Source organism: Cygnus olor, chromosome 3, assembly GCF_009769625.2.
Source record: "Cygnus olor isolate bCygOlo1 chromosome 3, bCygOlo1.pri.v2, whole genome shotgun sequence".
In the NCBI taxonomy this organism is placed as follows: domain Eukaryota; kingdom Metazoa; phylum Chordata; class Aves; order Anseriformes; family Anatidae; genus Cygnus; species Cygnus olor.
Genome location: NC_049171.1, coordinates 71,524,580 through 71,541,300, shown reverse-complemented (window position 1 = coordinate 71,541,300; position 16,721 = coordinate 71,524,580). Strand labels below are relative to the sequence as shown.

The 16,721-nt window shown below is 49.6% G+C and overlaps 1 protein-coding gene across 2 annotated transcripts in view; it reads right to left on the bottom strand.

Annotated features, from left to right (window-relative positions):
• Window positions 1-14,457, bottom strand: part of FNDC1 (fibronectin type III domain containing 1) — a 66,476-nt gene extending 52,019 nt beyond the window's left edge. Inside the window, exon 1 of one of the 2 annotated variants that reach the window (XM_040552475.1) lies at window positions 14,265-14,457. In XM_040552475.1, coding sequence (XP_040408409.1) covers window positions 14,265-14,349 — 85 coding nt within the window. In that variant the 5' untranslated portion in view covers window positions 14,350-14,457. The remainder of the gene's footprint in view (window positions 1-14,264) is intronic. The other variant, XM_040552476.1, reaches the window with a different exon arrangement.
• Window positions 14,458-16,721: the final 2,264 nt, after the last annotated feature.

Genomic DNA, 16,721 nt, shown 5'->3' with positions numbered 1-16,721 from the left:
TTTACTGCTTCTTTATGCATGTTCCGATATCAAATAAAGTGTTGAAAACACGCTATCCATTGAAGAGAAGAGATGGACACCATGGAATAGAAATCTTCCAAGCAGTGCTAAATATGTGCAAGCCACGTGTCTCCTGGGACATCCCTGTTTTGTCTGTATGCATGCACAACCCTTGCACCCTTCTCACAGCCATCTCTAAAAATCCTGGGGTCCATAACTGCATTGGCCCTGGATAAACAGTTTACTTGATGCTAAAGAAGTCCAAGAGTATCACAAGAGGTAACACTTTCCTGAGTGGAGAGAAAGTGGCTTTAAGCCCACTTTGCATTTCTCTCTGAGTGCATTGGCCAGTTCATCCAGCAAGAAGTCAGTGGCTCATGTCAGCAGGGGCAGAGGAAGAAAAGGCTCCCTGCAGTTGTGGGGCTGCTGGCTGTGCCCCTGGGATCCCAGGCAGGATTTTGGCTGCACAACCAGTGATGACCAGCAATACCCTCCTCCTGCTCTAATGGCCTGGCAATTTCATCCGCAACAACAGGAAAAGAAACCGCGAAGATAATACAAAACTTGCACCACAATGGATTTTTCTCTCTCTTCTAAAATATACTGACTCCTGTGCTAACAGCTGACACTCCTGTGACATAATTTCACTTCTATGAAATTGGCACTTCTCCACCCCCAGCTGATGCCCACACAGGTCCACCTGGGCCCGTGCAGGGTCAGAAACTCTCAGATGCCTCTCTCCAGCACCGATGCCTGCACGATGCTGTTCTGCCCAGCCTGGACGTGGGACCTGGGCAGGTTGCAGTGCAGTGATGTGATGCCCACATTTGTCCTCACCCCTATCCAGACAGCTTGTAGGTGAGCCTCTACCCCCCTAGGTGGGCCTACAAGGATGCCAGGTAGCAAGAAAGAGAGAGCATTGTTTTCAGGCTGTCATGCATACACTTCACCACCGCTTCCCCTCCCTGCATCCCAGCAGCCTGAGCTAGCTTTGAAGTGGGTTGGCAGGGAACATAAGTCAGAGCTAGAGCATGTGCTCTTGCGAGCCAAACCTGCGTCCTGCTGCCTGCAGGCATGGCCATTGATCTCCAGGGAGGAAAACGCACCTACTAAAACTGCACTGCCCATTAGGAGGCCAACTAAACCGTAGCAGCATTGTTATGCTGTGCACCTGGACCACTTCTTATGAACCTAAATCTCCACTCCATTGCTCTGCTTTCACATCAGTGCAATCTCGTTAAAATCAGTGGCACGTTACAGGGGCAATTGAGTAAAAAATGTGGCCATGCAGACATGTGGATTCAAAGTCTGAAGAAAACATTATGCATAATTCTGATGGGAGATATGGATATGGCTCATGGAAATTCACAGCAGGCAACACAGTTTGGTATCTGCACCAGCTTTCACTTCAACCCCACCAAGCAGTGGTTACCCACAGCCATAAAGCACAAAGCTTTATATGCGTAGTTCATATTACACACTTTCTATGCCTAGTTTCATTCAATGAAGTACTCTTATTCAAACACCTAATTTCCTTCCAAACCTTCCCCAGCTCTTGGATGCTGGGATGTTTTATGGCAGATCCCCAAAGCAGAAGTCAAATGCTGCCCTTCTTGGTACAGGTTTGGGAGTGCAGGGTTTGGGGTGGGGGTGTGGGAGGGCCGCAACTTACATCTCTCAGCCACCTTCATACACCATTCTCTAAAGTCGCTGAAAAAAAAATACTACAATTCATCTTTGACATTTTAACACCACTAAATGGATTACCTTCATCAATTGTGGAAGAAGTACGAAGTATTAACCAAGCCATAACTAGCCAAAAACTCAGGGCTTCTACTGTTCTTTAGGTATCTATCTGGTATTTTCACAAAAAAAGAACACATCAGTGACACACTTCAGAAGCAAAGATTAGCTTTGGATCCAAAGTCTTGGCAATTTGGGTGGTATGGCTCTGGTTTTGTTTCATTCCTTTATGTGTATCACAGACTTCACCAAATCATCCTCCCTAAGAGCTCTGGAGTAGTTACATTTTGGTGGTGGTGGGGAGGGATGGAGGTTGGTTTACTCCTTTCTCTAAAACCACCTCAATGTATCGTAAACCTGCTCCTTTACCCTGTAAAGTAGCACAGATTTTATAATCTACCAGAGATTCACATGTTTATGTAAAGTTTTTTCCATTCCATCTCTAGTTGAAGAGCACTTTTAACTTTCCACTAGAAACTGCCAAAAATTCCTCAGACTCACAAAGTCAGAAAGTAGGAATTCAGGCTTCATCATGCACTGAAGGAAAATAAGTTAAATCTCTCCATTTATATTTCACATTGAAAACCTTCCATAAATCAGAAAAGGTTTGAGTTTCCCAAAGCACGGGTTTGCTAAGAACAAAGCACTGGCTCAGCATTAGTCTCTGTTCTTTCATTAGCAGCCCTCAGAAATTAAGTTTCTTCAGAGGGATTTGAAAAAGTACATGCTAAAATAACACAGTCAAATCTGCTTCTTCCTCCTCACTAAAAAAAAAAAAAAAAAAAAAAGGCACTAAAATATTATTTACTTACTTACCTGTAATATATTACTGCTCATACTTTATGTCTTGAAATAACACCAGCCCTGACTGTTCTAAATAACTTTATTCCACATTATTTATTGTAAAAGGTCTTTCAAAAAATACATACATAGCCTTGTACCCTGGAAAGGGAAGCTGGCTGCACACAGTCCAAGCCTCCCCAAGTTCAAAACCCAGACAAAACGCAGAATAATGTTATCACTGTTTTTAGGAGTTTTCCACAAGGTTGGACTCAAAAGAAATGGATAGGCACAGCTTTTCCTTCTCTATAAACAACCTTCTTATTCCATTTTCAGAAAGAAAACCTGTTCAGTCAGATCCAAAGCAATGTCTTCATGCAAATCCCAGGGCTGTATTCCACATTTACCCATCCCTAGTCCTATAGGTACTATTATAGGTAGTAGGTGCTAGGTGCTATCATACCTGAGCACACACAACCACGGCAAATCACACGTCAGTGTACACGTTGTGGTCTGACAGCTATTAGCTGGGATGGTCAGCAAAGATTTTACCCAATTAATAACCTTGAAAAGTAGCTGAATTTATTGAAAAGATGCACTTACATCTCTCCAGGTTTATAAAAGAGAATCCATTGCCAACTCCCTCGGTTTAGCCCGGGGATATCTACTACTGAATACACAAATAATTATCAAGGCCATTTTTGCAGACCGGTTCATTACCAACGTGCACAGACAGCTGCCTGCCATTACTAATGCATCCATGTTTGAACACAAAGTGGGAGATTTGGACGGAGGAGTGAAGGGAAAGACAGTCCTGATACTGCAAAGAAAAAAAAAAATCAGGGAGACGGGATAGAAGATGTATTTTTCCTACCATTAATGCCCTTTATAAAATCTTTTATTGTATTTGCTTTTATAATGAAGTAAGTCCTCTCCATTCATTGCAGTAATCACAACCAGCAGGTGTGCCAACCAGCATCAGCTGTTTTCTATTTCCAGGACATGGAGCTGTGACAGCACCACCGTATCCCAAGCACAGCAATGTGGTGGCTCTAATAATGTCCCCACATCCAGCAAGATCTTGCTTACAGCACGATTTCCTACCATTGTCCTCAGAATAACAGCCACTGGCCACACTGATTGGAAGGGAAGTAGGGCAGATGTTGGCTTTTAGCATACTAATCAGCCTTCCCAGTGAGGTTAGAGACTTCCCAAAGGTACATGGAGTTTTAAATATTTCAGTAGAGAATTAACCACAGAGCTCTGCATTATTAACTTTTTTTTTTTTTAAAGCATATATTTGGAGTCAGATTTTATTATCTCTCCACAGTCTTACTATGTTTCCAGTTGCATGTACCAGCATTAACTTCAGGGGATCTACTAACAGAGTACGTATCGATATGCATGAGCGACAGTGGCAGAACCTGCTCTTTGATCTCGATTTTAGTTTGTGAATGTTGACTGTGGTCTTCCAGGAGTACCACGGTCATTGCTGGTAAAATAAAATCACCTGGAGGCAGGACAACCTAACCCATGACACTAGGAGAGAAAAACAGAACAAAAGGAGTGGGGGAAAAGGAAAAAGAACAACTGGGAAGAAAAATTTCAGAAAAAGTGGCAATTAATACCTACCCTTACTTAATACCTTACCCTAGCATCGAATTAGAAAAATAAAGTCCTGCTCAGTCCACAGCTGAGGACACACAATTGTCTTGTGCAGAAAGGCAAAAGCATTTTGTTGTGCTCTGCTATGTAAAGGAGCAACACAATTGCTGATTTAGCATTGTCACCAGGCTTGGGTCTGGCACAGGCACAGTGAGAACACAACTCTGGTGGGCAGAATTGAAGAAAAAAAAAAAAAAAGCCAATTCAATAACAACAAACTCAACAACCCTGCCTTTTTCTTCCAAGGGATAGGGACCAGCAACAGGAAACACGGTTTTACTATTACCAGAGCTTTTATTATCATTGTTATTTGTACCAACAAATTTGGTATCAGTGGAATGTAAATCCAAGTCAATCCATTTGGTTTTGAGAGTTGGATTTTTTTTTTATTTAAAAAAAAAAGAGAGAGAGAGAGACGATCAATGGCGTAGAGCTTTAAAGCCAATTCTCAGCCTGAGAGTCCAAAAAGCTTTCTCTTGCATTTGCTACCTGTGCCAGAGCAAAATAGAGCCCACAGGAGTGGGACCGTCCTTGTGCTAGGTACCAACTGCATGTCATAAGGGAAAATATGAGGCACAGAGATTTAACCTTGAAAAGCAGCTCTTGAAACCCAGCTCAGAAGAGCACAGCCTGAGATTGCTCCCCAGGTGCTGCTAGGTGACCTCTGACACCAAGCTGGCACCAGTGCAGTTCAGAGGCAGTGATGTGTTCAAATACCAAAGCACCCACCTGGCATTGCCTGCTGCTTGTGAGCTCTGAACATCCCTTCACTAGCACTGGCCAGTTCCTATAATGAGCTCCTGCTGAAAATCAGCCCTTATTTCCATGACAGGAACATCTTCTGCCATCACAGGGCTTCAACTAGACCGGCACATCATGCAAGTAGATGTTTTCAGCTTTGTTACAGGCAGCCTGGATCTAGATGTTCTGTATGGCCAACGCTGGGGCAGCAGCCCTGCAGTGACAGCAAAGACAAAGCCCTAGCTTTGGTCCCTCTAACCAAGGCTAGTCACTACTGGCAAGGCAAAGAAGTTTGTGCTGCTCTACAAGTAGCTTAAGCAATTTGCTACCGTATTCTGGGTTGGCCATCTGCTACCGTTCAGAAGCAAAAACATTCCATTAAAGTAGCAAAGCTTCCTGAAACAGTGATTTCCTTCCATACGAAGATACCCCCAAATACTCAAAAGCTCCTGCAGACATTTCCAAGTTCTAATATTTGCTCTCTCCATTTTTACAGGGAATGCTTGTAGAAATAGAAGTTAAAATAAATACATAAAGCCCAAAAATATTTATACAGCACAAGCATCTCAAGTTACATATTTTCAGGAGGCCTCTGTTGCTGTAAGAACCAAATAGGTCCTTTGTCATTGCCAAAAATCTTGCAAACCCTATTGCTGCTTTCATGGAGGCTCTTACGTTTTGATTGGGGTCTGTTTCTGCCATCCTTATTGCAATTATAAGCAGCTTGTTCCGCAGCCTCCAGTCTTAGGAAAAATATTCCTTCTCTCCAAGGAAAGCAGCAGGTTGAGTGGTAGCAACATGCTAAAATGAATTACCCTTCTCCTAAAGCAACCCTTCTTTCAGAAGGACCATACTAACTCAGCAGCTACTTGGATGCTTGCCCCCATCAGAACCTGGGGTCCTTCAGTCATCTGAGCTCTCACTTCAGCTCTCTCCATTGCACTGACATCCTTACTTTTGGATGCCCAGAAGCAAGCCCGCGAGTTGTATATGACTGTGTAACAAGGAGATGTGTGTGTGCACAATGGAAAGTGTTGTCTGCCGGCAGCCGAAGATATTGCCAGCCTTTTTAACACAAAGCCCTGTTGGAAGCCCAGCCCAGAGCCATCCTCGCAGCCAGGATATTCTCTGCTCTGGCAGACAAGTAATCCCAAACTAATCTAAATCCATCTAATCATAAGCAACTCCAGGAAATGACAACCAGGAGTCCTGAAGGAGAAAATTACTAAATAAAAAGAGAGACAGCATTACAAAAGCTATCAGAATGCAAATGTTAGTGCCAATGCCAAACATTTTTTTGTGGGAAAAAAAAAAAAGTCTTACACCTGAACATGACAAGTGCCCTGCAGTGCCCCCACTAAGGCTGTTTCTCCATGGTGCCAGCTCTCAAAGTATGTATATTCTTAAAATCACACAGATCTCCCACTATCCTGAGACCTTAACATGCTCAGACTACCACATGGTCTTGCCCAGGCCACCCATATCCACCATACACCCTAAGTTAGCAACTGTCTTCCTGCTTCCCCACTACATTCTCTGACCACAGGCCAACGAGACTCCCTTTAACACAACCACCCCAAAATCCTTGTTACCACCCCAAGGAAAGACATAAACAAATACAAAGCCATTTCTCTTTTAACTTTGCTAAAGAGGCGGTCTGAAGTCCATTTCCACCCCTCCAAGATTTCTCTCTCATTCCCCTTTAGACCTCGCAACATCAGCTGCAGGTTTCTAGCCCGGTCTGCACGGTGTGGTCCCAAATGTGAGGAGGACCCCGCAGTGTCCCATACCACTCAGCTTCCCTCCCTGAGAGGGATCTAAACAGCTGGTTTTACAGAGGAAAACGAGCACATTTACAGAGTTGTCTGGCACTCAGCAGCCAGCACAACTAAGGGCATGGCACTTCTCGGGCTGGGCCTGAGCTCCTATAGGGCAGCTCAGGCCATCGCGTGGTCTCGGGCGTCTGGTGGCAGTAAATGGCTGTCATGCTACTCCAGAAGGGCTGTCACCAGGACGCTGGCCATGCCCGCTGAGTGGTGGGCTCGGCAGCGGCCTGGAGTAGGCGCCTGGGCTCTGGCAGCACTGCCTGGAGCGGTGGCAGCCAGGAGGAGTGAACAGCAGGAGCCCAGAGCCTGCTGTGGCAGTCACCGCATTGCAAGCAAAACGCTACATCGTCTCACACGTCTCACAAGAATATTTGGCTTGCTAACACCGCTGTTTCGACTTCACACTTTCTAGGTTTTCATTGCTGTAGCTGTGCACTCACAGAAGAGCTTATTTTTCTGTTGCGTTTCATTTTCTGTTCTTTCCTGGGGGAACTGACCTATTTCTCCTGTGCCTGTGTGCACTAGACACTTCCAGGGGCAGATGCCCCTAGAATCCTAGATCCTACAGCACAGAAAGTATCTAGATCAACTGTAAATCATTTCACTCACAAATTAAACAAATTAAGTCAACAAAAAGCAGGAACTAAGAATCACTTTCTAAACAGCCCCAAGCTGACCCTGAAGTTTACTGACTAGGAGGACTAGAAAGCAGGAGGGCTGGGCTACTCTTTGCATTTTCAGGCTCCCCAAATCTGTGCTCCATCTTTGACCAGAGAAACACGACCTGACCACTGAGCTGAATTTATCCTTCTGCAACATACCTCTGTACAGTACAGAGGACAGGGAGAGCCTCAAGTGGAAGAGACCAGTGGCTTAGGCTGGGCAGTACTCAGGCACCAGTGTGGAAAAAGCATTCAGAATGCCTTTACAACACGGGAAATGGAGCTGAGGAAAGGTGAGATGTCACTGGAAGTTTGCCTCTGACTACAAATGGAACCAGGTCTTCTGATCCCCAGCCCACCTCCCCAGTAATAAGACCTCAGACACGTACCAAATATGTGTATTAAAAACACATGCAACTCAAAATCACATTAAAGTCCCAGTCCAGCCGAGCCAGATGGAGTCTTTCTATCACTGCCATTCGCTCTTAAATTGTTTATAATACATTTACTTTGGGAGACCAGAAACATCAAGCTGAGGACACAGCTATGAGAGAAGCTGATACAAAGCTTGGCTGACACAGATCACAGCACTGCGAACACAAAACCCAGAGCACCTACTCCTGCAAAGTGCTGCAAGCCCTCTGCCAAGCCGGCTTCAAGCTGCTACAGCCCCTCTGTGCATGAGCCGAGGGGCCATCTGCAAAGGATCCAGCACTAAAAGCCACACAATTATGTCACCAAACTCGGCACAGCTTCAAAAGGTGACAAAAGGGAAAGACATTTAGACTATGTGAAAGCTCAGCTTGGTTGTTCGCGCAGGGCCTGATTCTGGCACTGTGTTGTATTTCAGTGGGGCTGCCACGTGAAGCAAGACACTATCCAGCAGGAACAGCAACATCTAAAACTGGCCCTCCATCTGTCTGTCCAAAGTGATGAAGCACTTCGTTACAGAATACCCGGAGAAATTATGTGGCCAATTCACTTTCTCTTATGTTTGTCTTTTTTTTTTTTCCCCTCCCTTTTTGAGACAAACGAATGGGAAAACCAACATTCCAGCTCCAGGAATTCTGCCCTTTCTTCCGAAAAAGAATTTCAGCCAAAAACACTGCAGCCAAGTATGTAGTAAACATGACGACAAATAACCATTTGAAGAGTTGCCTCTTACTTTACAGAAGACATATATATTAAGAAGGACTGACTCCTCCAGTGGAAAAATAATCAGTTTAATGCCAAAAGAATACAACAGTCGGAAAGATTTGCTGGAACAGGGACTGACGTGAGATGCCCAGAAGGACTTGACGACTGAGTAAGAGTGAAATAGCTGTGCTGGAACAAGGAGAGAGGAACACACTCCACGGTCCTCAAAGCGCAATTTTCTCTGTTTAATGAAGAGTAGATTTGATGATCAAGTTACTCCTCAAAGAGTAGTGATGTAAAATGTGCACTTCTCCCAACCACATTCTTACAGGTATGTAGTTTGGTTTGGATGCACATTTTAGGCTTTCTTCCAGAGCAAGGAGAAGCTTGGAGTGACTTCCTTATAACACAATTTTGGTATTTCTTCTGATGTAACTAATAATATTTCTTTCGTTTAGGAAAAGTTCTCTGTTTAGGATATAATTTATACATGACTGATGTCATTCTTTCACCTCCCTTCATTTCTCCACTACTTAGGGCTATGTGCTCCAAATGCAGACCAACTCTGCCAAACGTAAGCCCTGCAGCGAAATGGAGCCACACATACAGACCGATTTCAGGGACACTGAAGGTTGCTTAGGTTCCTTTGGCACAAAGACTTGGAGAACCAGGAAATCCAGGAAAAAAAGAGGGCCAACAGGCATCCCACAGGCTCTGGATTTTACGGACCATTTCCCTTCATTTGTGGTAGCTGTTTATGTCCTGCTGCTGCTACATAAACGCTGGAGAACCCTAGCCACTGACACGGTTATTATCCCCAAAGCAAGCCATGGCACTGCCCCACGCATTGTTGTGAACACTATGAAACGCGCTCAAGCCTGAGCACACACTTGCAGAACCTCTGAGGGGTAGAGGAGAGAAGGCCCCATGTTATATCCCAGAGAGCAGACCTAAGAAGTCAGGGAAGAGGAATCAGAGTCAGTCGAGCTGTGTATGTCAGAAAGCCAGCAGCTGCCTGCCTTGGGAGAGAAGGACATGGGCGGAGAGGTCCAAAGAGAGGGGCATACCAGAGAAAAGGACCCCCCAGCATGGAGGAGGTGGAGGGCACAGAGGAGGTGGAGGGCAGGGAGATGCCCACACAGGTCCTGCTGGTGACGGGAGACGTGGCAGCTGTCAGCACAACCTCTCCTATCGCCACGCTGGCCACGACCACGCAAGGAGGAGGCACCGTGAAAACCCCCTTTGATGTTGCCCTTGTTAACTCTGCTACCAGCATAGCAGTTAAGCGCTCAAGCGTGTGGTCCGCGGCGCCTTTTCATTACAGGCTTCTCTCAAGTTTACCAGGGAAACCTGACACTTTCCAGGTGCCTCTGCGTCCCCAGAGGAAATGAATCCTACTTAGGAGGTGCTGCCGACAGGTGCTGCCAGTGCCAGCAGCTAGGAATAAATCTGGGAGCCGGGATCAGAGCTTCAGGAGCCCAGCCAGCCAGACACACAGTCTGCCCCCAAAACCCCTCGCTGGTGTAAATGCCCCTTTGGAGAAGGGGTGGGCAGTGGGGATGCAGGCCAAACCATCCCGGCCCTATGGATCCCTAGATGTCCGGGGTGCGGAGGAAAGCTTAGGAATGAATGTCCCAGAGAACAGGCAGCACAGCAAAACATCTCAGCCCTTCTCATTTTTTAAATCTTGGGCTTTTTAAGCCACTGTCTTGATCCTGGCAGTGCTTATTTTGGCACTGCAGGCTGTGAACATTCAACACAGACTGTAGGCTTTTGGAGCCAACCATGCATCAGAACAAGCAAAATATAGCAAATATATATGAAAGTGTAAACCCGAGTTCAAAGGCTTCGTATTGCTCATGCACAGCAGAGAACCATCCAGGCCACCTCCTGTTCCTTCAGTCCCTCCCTTACTGCCCTGAACACTTGAACCACGCTTCTGCTCAGAAGCTACAGCGCAGACATAGCCAAAATGCAGACGGCTGGCCCCAAAGCCCTCCCCGCTCCGAGCAAACCGAGCTTCAACTGCACTCGAAGGAAGAAAGGCACTTTGGTAGCCTGACACGGCAGCGAAACAGCCGCTGCCTCCCAGCGCTGCACAATGGAGAAGACAAGCGGGGATGTGCCGGGAGGGATCTGGGCTGGTACCTGCCGAAGGGAGCCGGCCCCGTGCTGTGTCCGCAGTGCTGCGAGTGCCCTCTCAAGGCTGCACTGGAGCACGGTTTGCATGCAGCGCTGGGAGAAAGCAGCGCCGAGCTGCACGAGTGGGAGGGAAACCAAACGCCTGCACCCTTCCTGGTGAAGAAGTGGCCGCTTCACCTGCTCCACGCCTCAGTGGTCTGCGGGAGCTGCAGCGACCATCGGCTCGCCCTCCACACACCCGGCAGGGGTCGGGCACTAAGTGGGAGGTCATCGTCATCCTGGTATGGATGGTTTGCTTGGGCAGGCGAGGGGGAGCCAGGAAGAGTGACTTACAGAGGCAGGTGGCTCAAGCAGGGTAAGTGGGTCTCGAGATTTCAAAGCCAGGAAAAAGAAGGCGCTGGATTGGCTGTAGGTTTGTGAGTATTTGGCGTCACACACTGGCTTCCAAGCATGGCTTGGTGAGGAAAAGGGTCCTGTCAGGGAGGACAGCGGGACTCCTAGCTACACCTGACCCACACCAGCATAAGCTTAGGAGACATGATGCCTGATGGCAGCCCATCCCGGTGCCACCTGAGTCACACTCCTGAGCGCTCCCCCTGCGATGGGGAGAGCTGGGTGACACAGGGACACAGCTGCCAGCTGCAGAACACACAAGCCCTAGAAGAGCACCAGAAATCGAGCCTGGTGAAAACGCTGCTTCGCTTCATCGGTCTCAAGACAACAGAGCGCCTGCAGACAGCTACACGACGCTTGGAGCGGACATGAAGTCCAGCTCCAGGTATCTGGAGACTGAAAAGCCACATCTACCGTTCAGTGTCCTGCATGAGGAACGTCAACGTCACTTAGGCACTGCATGTGTCCAAGGGGGGAGCTCTAGTTTTGGGGCACATGAATGCTCACTCAATGCACTGGGTCATACAGACAAGATCCCATTCCCTCTGCAGGCACAGAAAATGCATGCCATGTCTTTTTCCTTTTCTTTTTCTTTTCCTTTTTCCTTTTCCTTTTTCCTTTTCATTTTCTTTTTCTTTTTCTGCTCCATGATCTATCCACTCCCGCCTGTATTTTCCTTCTCTAGTCTCTGAAAGCATCTTCTTAACCACATGCCCAAGCCAACCTTGGTCCACGTGCTGTCTGAAGAGCTGGAATTACAGGCTTGGACAGCACAAGGGCTTTCATACCTCTGACACACCCAGAGACTGGTACTGAGCTATACAGTTAAGAGCATTACAACATTGTCCTAAATAACTGAGAAGATACATTCCTTAGAGCTAAATAAAGTGGAAAGTTCCCTTGGAGACCCCACGGCTTTCTCTGTTTATGTCACGCAGTCTGGGCAAGGAGGGATAATGAGAGTTGGACCTCCTGTCAGCAAGGCTCTCAGTCTGAGCCCAGCCTCTACTTGATTCCCTCCCAGATTTCCCCGCTGATGGTGCTCAAATACTCTGTGTACAAAGGCAACCAAGGAGAGCTTCTACAGGAGGACAGCTTTCCATCAGCTGCCTATCAGTATGTGCTCGACGTCCTTCCACATGCAGGATCTGGCAGCAGGCAACAAAAAATCTCTCTTGGCAGTGCACAGACAGGATCTCCCCCTAACCTGGCTCCAGCACAACACCCTTTTTCTGTCACTTCCTTGGCCCGAGAGCCTGCCCACAGCAAGCCTGGGCTTAGGCTCCACACCGACTTTCTATTTTGATGAACAGAAGCACAGTCAATTATAGCACCAGTCCAAGGCCAGACCTCGCAGGGGAAAATCTTTTTTCTTTCTTTCCACAGACAAAAAATGCAGGGTTCTTCCCCTTCCTTTGTCGCAGTCCCCTCTGCTGAGCCAAGGCAGTCCCTGTCCCCCAGGGAGGGACAGGGAGCCCTGGCAAAGGCTCCAAATTGCCGAGTGAATTTGGGACAGGTCACCTCAACAGCCTGGAGGCTAGCAAGGCGAGGAAAGGAGAACAGGAAGGGTTCATTGAGAATGCAGCTGAAAGATGTGAGAGCAGGGCCAAGGGAAGCAAAGGCACCCAGCAGTGGATTTTACCCTGCGGGAAAGGACCCACCAGCTCTCCTGTCTGAGGCTGCACTTGCTCGGGGCACAGTTTGCTCTCCAGACAGGAGGAAAGTGGTGCATGCTCTGCATAGCCTGCACACCACCAGGGACAAGGAGCAGCCATGCAGCCTGCACCCATGTCCTACACAGCTGCCCTGGGGTCAGCAGCCCAGCAATCCCCTCCCGCAGGTTTTGGTGTGCTCTGGAGGTCTGCAGTGGGAAGCACACAGCACTTTACGCAGCACCATGCCAAGACATTTGTGTTTGCTCAGGAATTGGCTTGGCGTTACAGCACGCTGGTGTGTGACTGCAAACGAAGACAGACTGCGTGGATGTTCCATCCAAAAGTTTCAGCAAAGTTTCAGCCTCCCCTAGAATGACTTTAGGCATTACAGTCAGACAAGCAAAAGCCTGCCCGTGTTCGACAGCTAACCCCTTTCCCTCACAGGATATGATATTTCTCGCGGACGCTGGCCATGCCATCAGCACACCACCTCCCCTGCTCCCTTCCCTCCTTCTCTGGCTCCCCAGAAGGCAGCCCCAGGGACAGCCGATCCCATTCCCCATCCATCTCCCAACATCACGAAGCAGTGCTACTACAAACCCGCTCCCAGGGAAGCAATCCCAGGCTTATCTTGGACGGGCACAGCACATCACAAAGAAAGTAGACAACCCTGGATATAGGGGCACCCGCCGGCAAAGCCCCTCTGTGCTCAGCGTCCTGCAAACTGCAGCCGTGCGCCCCGCGAGCCAGGTGCCCCGCAGAGAGAGGCTGCGCAGGGTCTGCAAACCTGCTTCAAGGACCCTTCCTTCCCTTGGTGCGGGTCAAACAGACGCTCCCAGTTCGTTCAGCTGATGTGGGTGATATCACGTCCCGGGCTCTGCCACCTGGCCCAGAGCTGCTGGGGGCGAGATGCTGCCAGCCTTCACCGGCTCCTCTGCGGACACCACATCTGGAGCTGGGAGCGGGTGTCCCCATACCGCCCCGGTCACCGTGACCCTGCGGTGAAAGTCTGGTGCTGGAACACTCTCGCTGTGTCCCCCTGCACCCTGCCGCCAGCCGTGCCCCGTGGGCACAGGCTGAGGCAGCTCCGGGGCTCGGCATCGCCTGCGGTGCAAGCAGTGCCCCAGGGGCTTCGGCGACCCGGCTGCTCGCTTCGCCCCTGGAAGGGACGGGGAAGACCTGCCGTCGCACGCCCGGACCCCACCTCGAGAGCGGCTTAAATCGGACTCGGAGAGCCGGGGGAATCCTGACAGCAGCCCCAGCCTCGCTCAGGCTCCTGGAGCGAGCGATCCGCGGGGCTCGGACTGCGGGGCCGGGGAGCGGGGCGACCCCGCTGCGCTCCCACCGCCTGTCAGCGGGCTCGGCCCGGTCAGCGGGGCTCCTCACCCGGCCCCACAACAGCGGGCACCCCCGGGGCTGCAAGCACGAGGGGAGACCCCCCCTCCGCCGCCCCCAGCGCACCTCCGAGCGGCGGCGGGTCCCCATCCCCGCTCCCCCATCCCCGGGGGGCTGCAGCCTACCTGGGGCGGCGGGCAGCAGGGCGGCGAGCAGCAGCAGCAGCAGCAGCAGCGGGAGCGGCGGCGGGGCGGCGGGGGGCGCCGCCATGGGGCCGGGGAGCGGCGGGGCGCGGAGCTGCCGCCCGCCCGCCGTTCGTCTCCGCGGGGCTGCCCCGCTGCTCGCTGCGCGCCCCGCCGTCTCCTCCTCCCGGGCTGCCGGGACACTGCAGCGGGGCGGCCCCGCGGAGGCGGCCGCCTGCCCTCCGCCCCCCGACGGCCCCGGCCCCGGCCCGCCCCCGGTCGCAGCCCCGGTGCCGGTCCCCGAGCACCTGCCCGGACCCGCCGCGTCCCTGCGGGCAGCGCTGCCCGCGGCAGGTGCTGGGGATCGGGCTCGCGTTTGTGCTCAGCCTGCACCTCTGCTGCCCGGCGCACCTGCTCCAGGGCTCCTGCCCTGCTGCCTGAGGCGAAGGCAGCGCTCGCTGGCCGGCTGAATGGCGTTTTAACAGCAAAACGCTGCGGGCTGCCTACCCTGGTGGTGCTACAGTGGGGTGGTGTTGGAGGGCTCTGCGGGGCACCGGGAGACAAACCTGGTGCCCGCGCATCCGTGTGGGCTGTGGGGGCACCTGGGTCCTGCTTCGGTGCAAGTCAGCCGCTGCGCTCCAGAAGGGCCGTGCACAAGGTGGGTGCTGCAGCCCAAAACTGAACTCAGGACGACCCAAACTGTGTGGCAGCATAGGTACACCAGTGCTGACAAGCAAAGGGCACCAGTCCAGTCCCCGTCTGGTCCCATCCCTTAGCTGTGGGAGCCTCCAGAAAACCCTCTTACACCAGTCCTGGAATATTTCCTCCAGAACCTGACCACTATGGCCCATGAGAGGCTTTTAAAAACCAAGCAGGGTACCAAAAGAGGGAGCCTCTAAATGACAGGGTTTCAGACTGCTAGAGGTAAGACACGTGTAATATCACCCATTCAATATGTTGCTGGCTGGTGCAGCCGCTTGGCTCAGCATCAGACGGAGCAACTCTGGTCGCTTTCTCCTCTTCTTGCTTTCCAGTGCTCAACTCATTGCTCTGAATGATGCCCCTGGTGCCTGAGCATCACTGCTCCATTAGTCCCCAGTTCCCTTGGCTTCAATTATCCCCTTCCTGAGAGGCAGAGGGGTACCTGAATTCAGCCAACCTCGCATGTTAAATGCCACCTGCACCCAGACTGCTAAGTTTAAAGGCCTTTTCTGGGTTATGAATCAGGGACTGACTTGGACACTGACTACATACACAGTCCTCACAGGGGCACCAGCTGTTCCTGGGAGAAGGTAAACTCCTCTAGCAAGACATGGAAACTAGGGAAACAAAAAAACAAGAGAGGGATCTGAATGTTTGGGTCCAAATTTTTAGCAAATATAACTGAGTAAAAGATCTATTAGAGTTTGGGATCATCAGCACCACAGAAGACCAAATCCTGCCTAAAATCTGCAGCAAGAGCCTTTATTGGTGAAGAAGTTGTTGTTGGACAGGATGATCATTTGGGAATTGCGGAGGATGCAGATATTGGACAAGAAGGCTGAGCCAGTACTCTGAAAGGAACATCTGTCCTTGCCCTTAAGAACAAATGTGATGCTCAGTGCCTGGCAAGGCAGGAGGCACAGCCTCAGAAACCCCCTCAAGCACCCACCCACTGAAAATCTTTGTATTTCCCTTCAGTGTTTCCACACTGCCCACCTGGTGCAAATGCATCCAGCAGAGACAGAGGATTGAGATATGCAGGAGAGCAGCCATCCACCTGGGTGAAACTGCCCAGCCTGCTCACCTGTATGTGCTGTGCACCTGAGAGGTTTTTCACATGAAAGGCAGAATTCCATCAAGAATGTGAATAACTCATGAATCAAGAAGGACACCAAGTTTCGATGAGTATGGACTTGTTTTTATGGTAATGTGAAGTTTATTCATTTATTTTTATTATTTTTTTTCTGTAAAGGTGTTTTCTGTAATTATCCATTAGCTGAACTGACATTAGCTTAACAACTCGGATTAACTTGCAGCCCAAACCAAGACAAGGGATATTTGTGATTGCTGATTCTTACTCTTTTGCTTATGCAAACGCTTGTCTTTCAAGCCATATGTGGCCAGGTAAATAATCACTGTATGCTGAAAACCCCAGAGCAGATAAGTCACAGCACATTAGCAGCTTGCTTTCTGGCTTTCTAAAAAACTCACTGGAGCAGATCCTTAGCTGGCAGAGTCTCGCAGAGCTTCTTGCCTCATCTCCTTTGATCCTCTTTTGCACTCTGCTAATTATACCAGCTAATGAAACAGCTTTTGGCAATCAAAACTCTTCACTCTTGACTTCCAGAATATTTGTCATCAATGCAAAAGAAAAATAGCTACAGTCTCTGGGATATGAATGGTAATCCCACCAGTTTATAAATAGAAGAGAAAGACAGACAAAGGCATGTAAAAGAAGAATATAAGTAATCCACATTG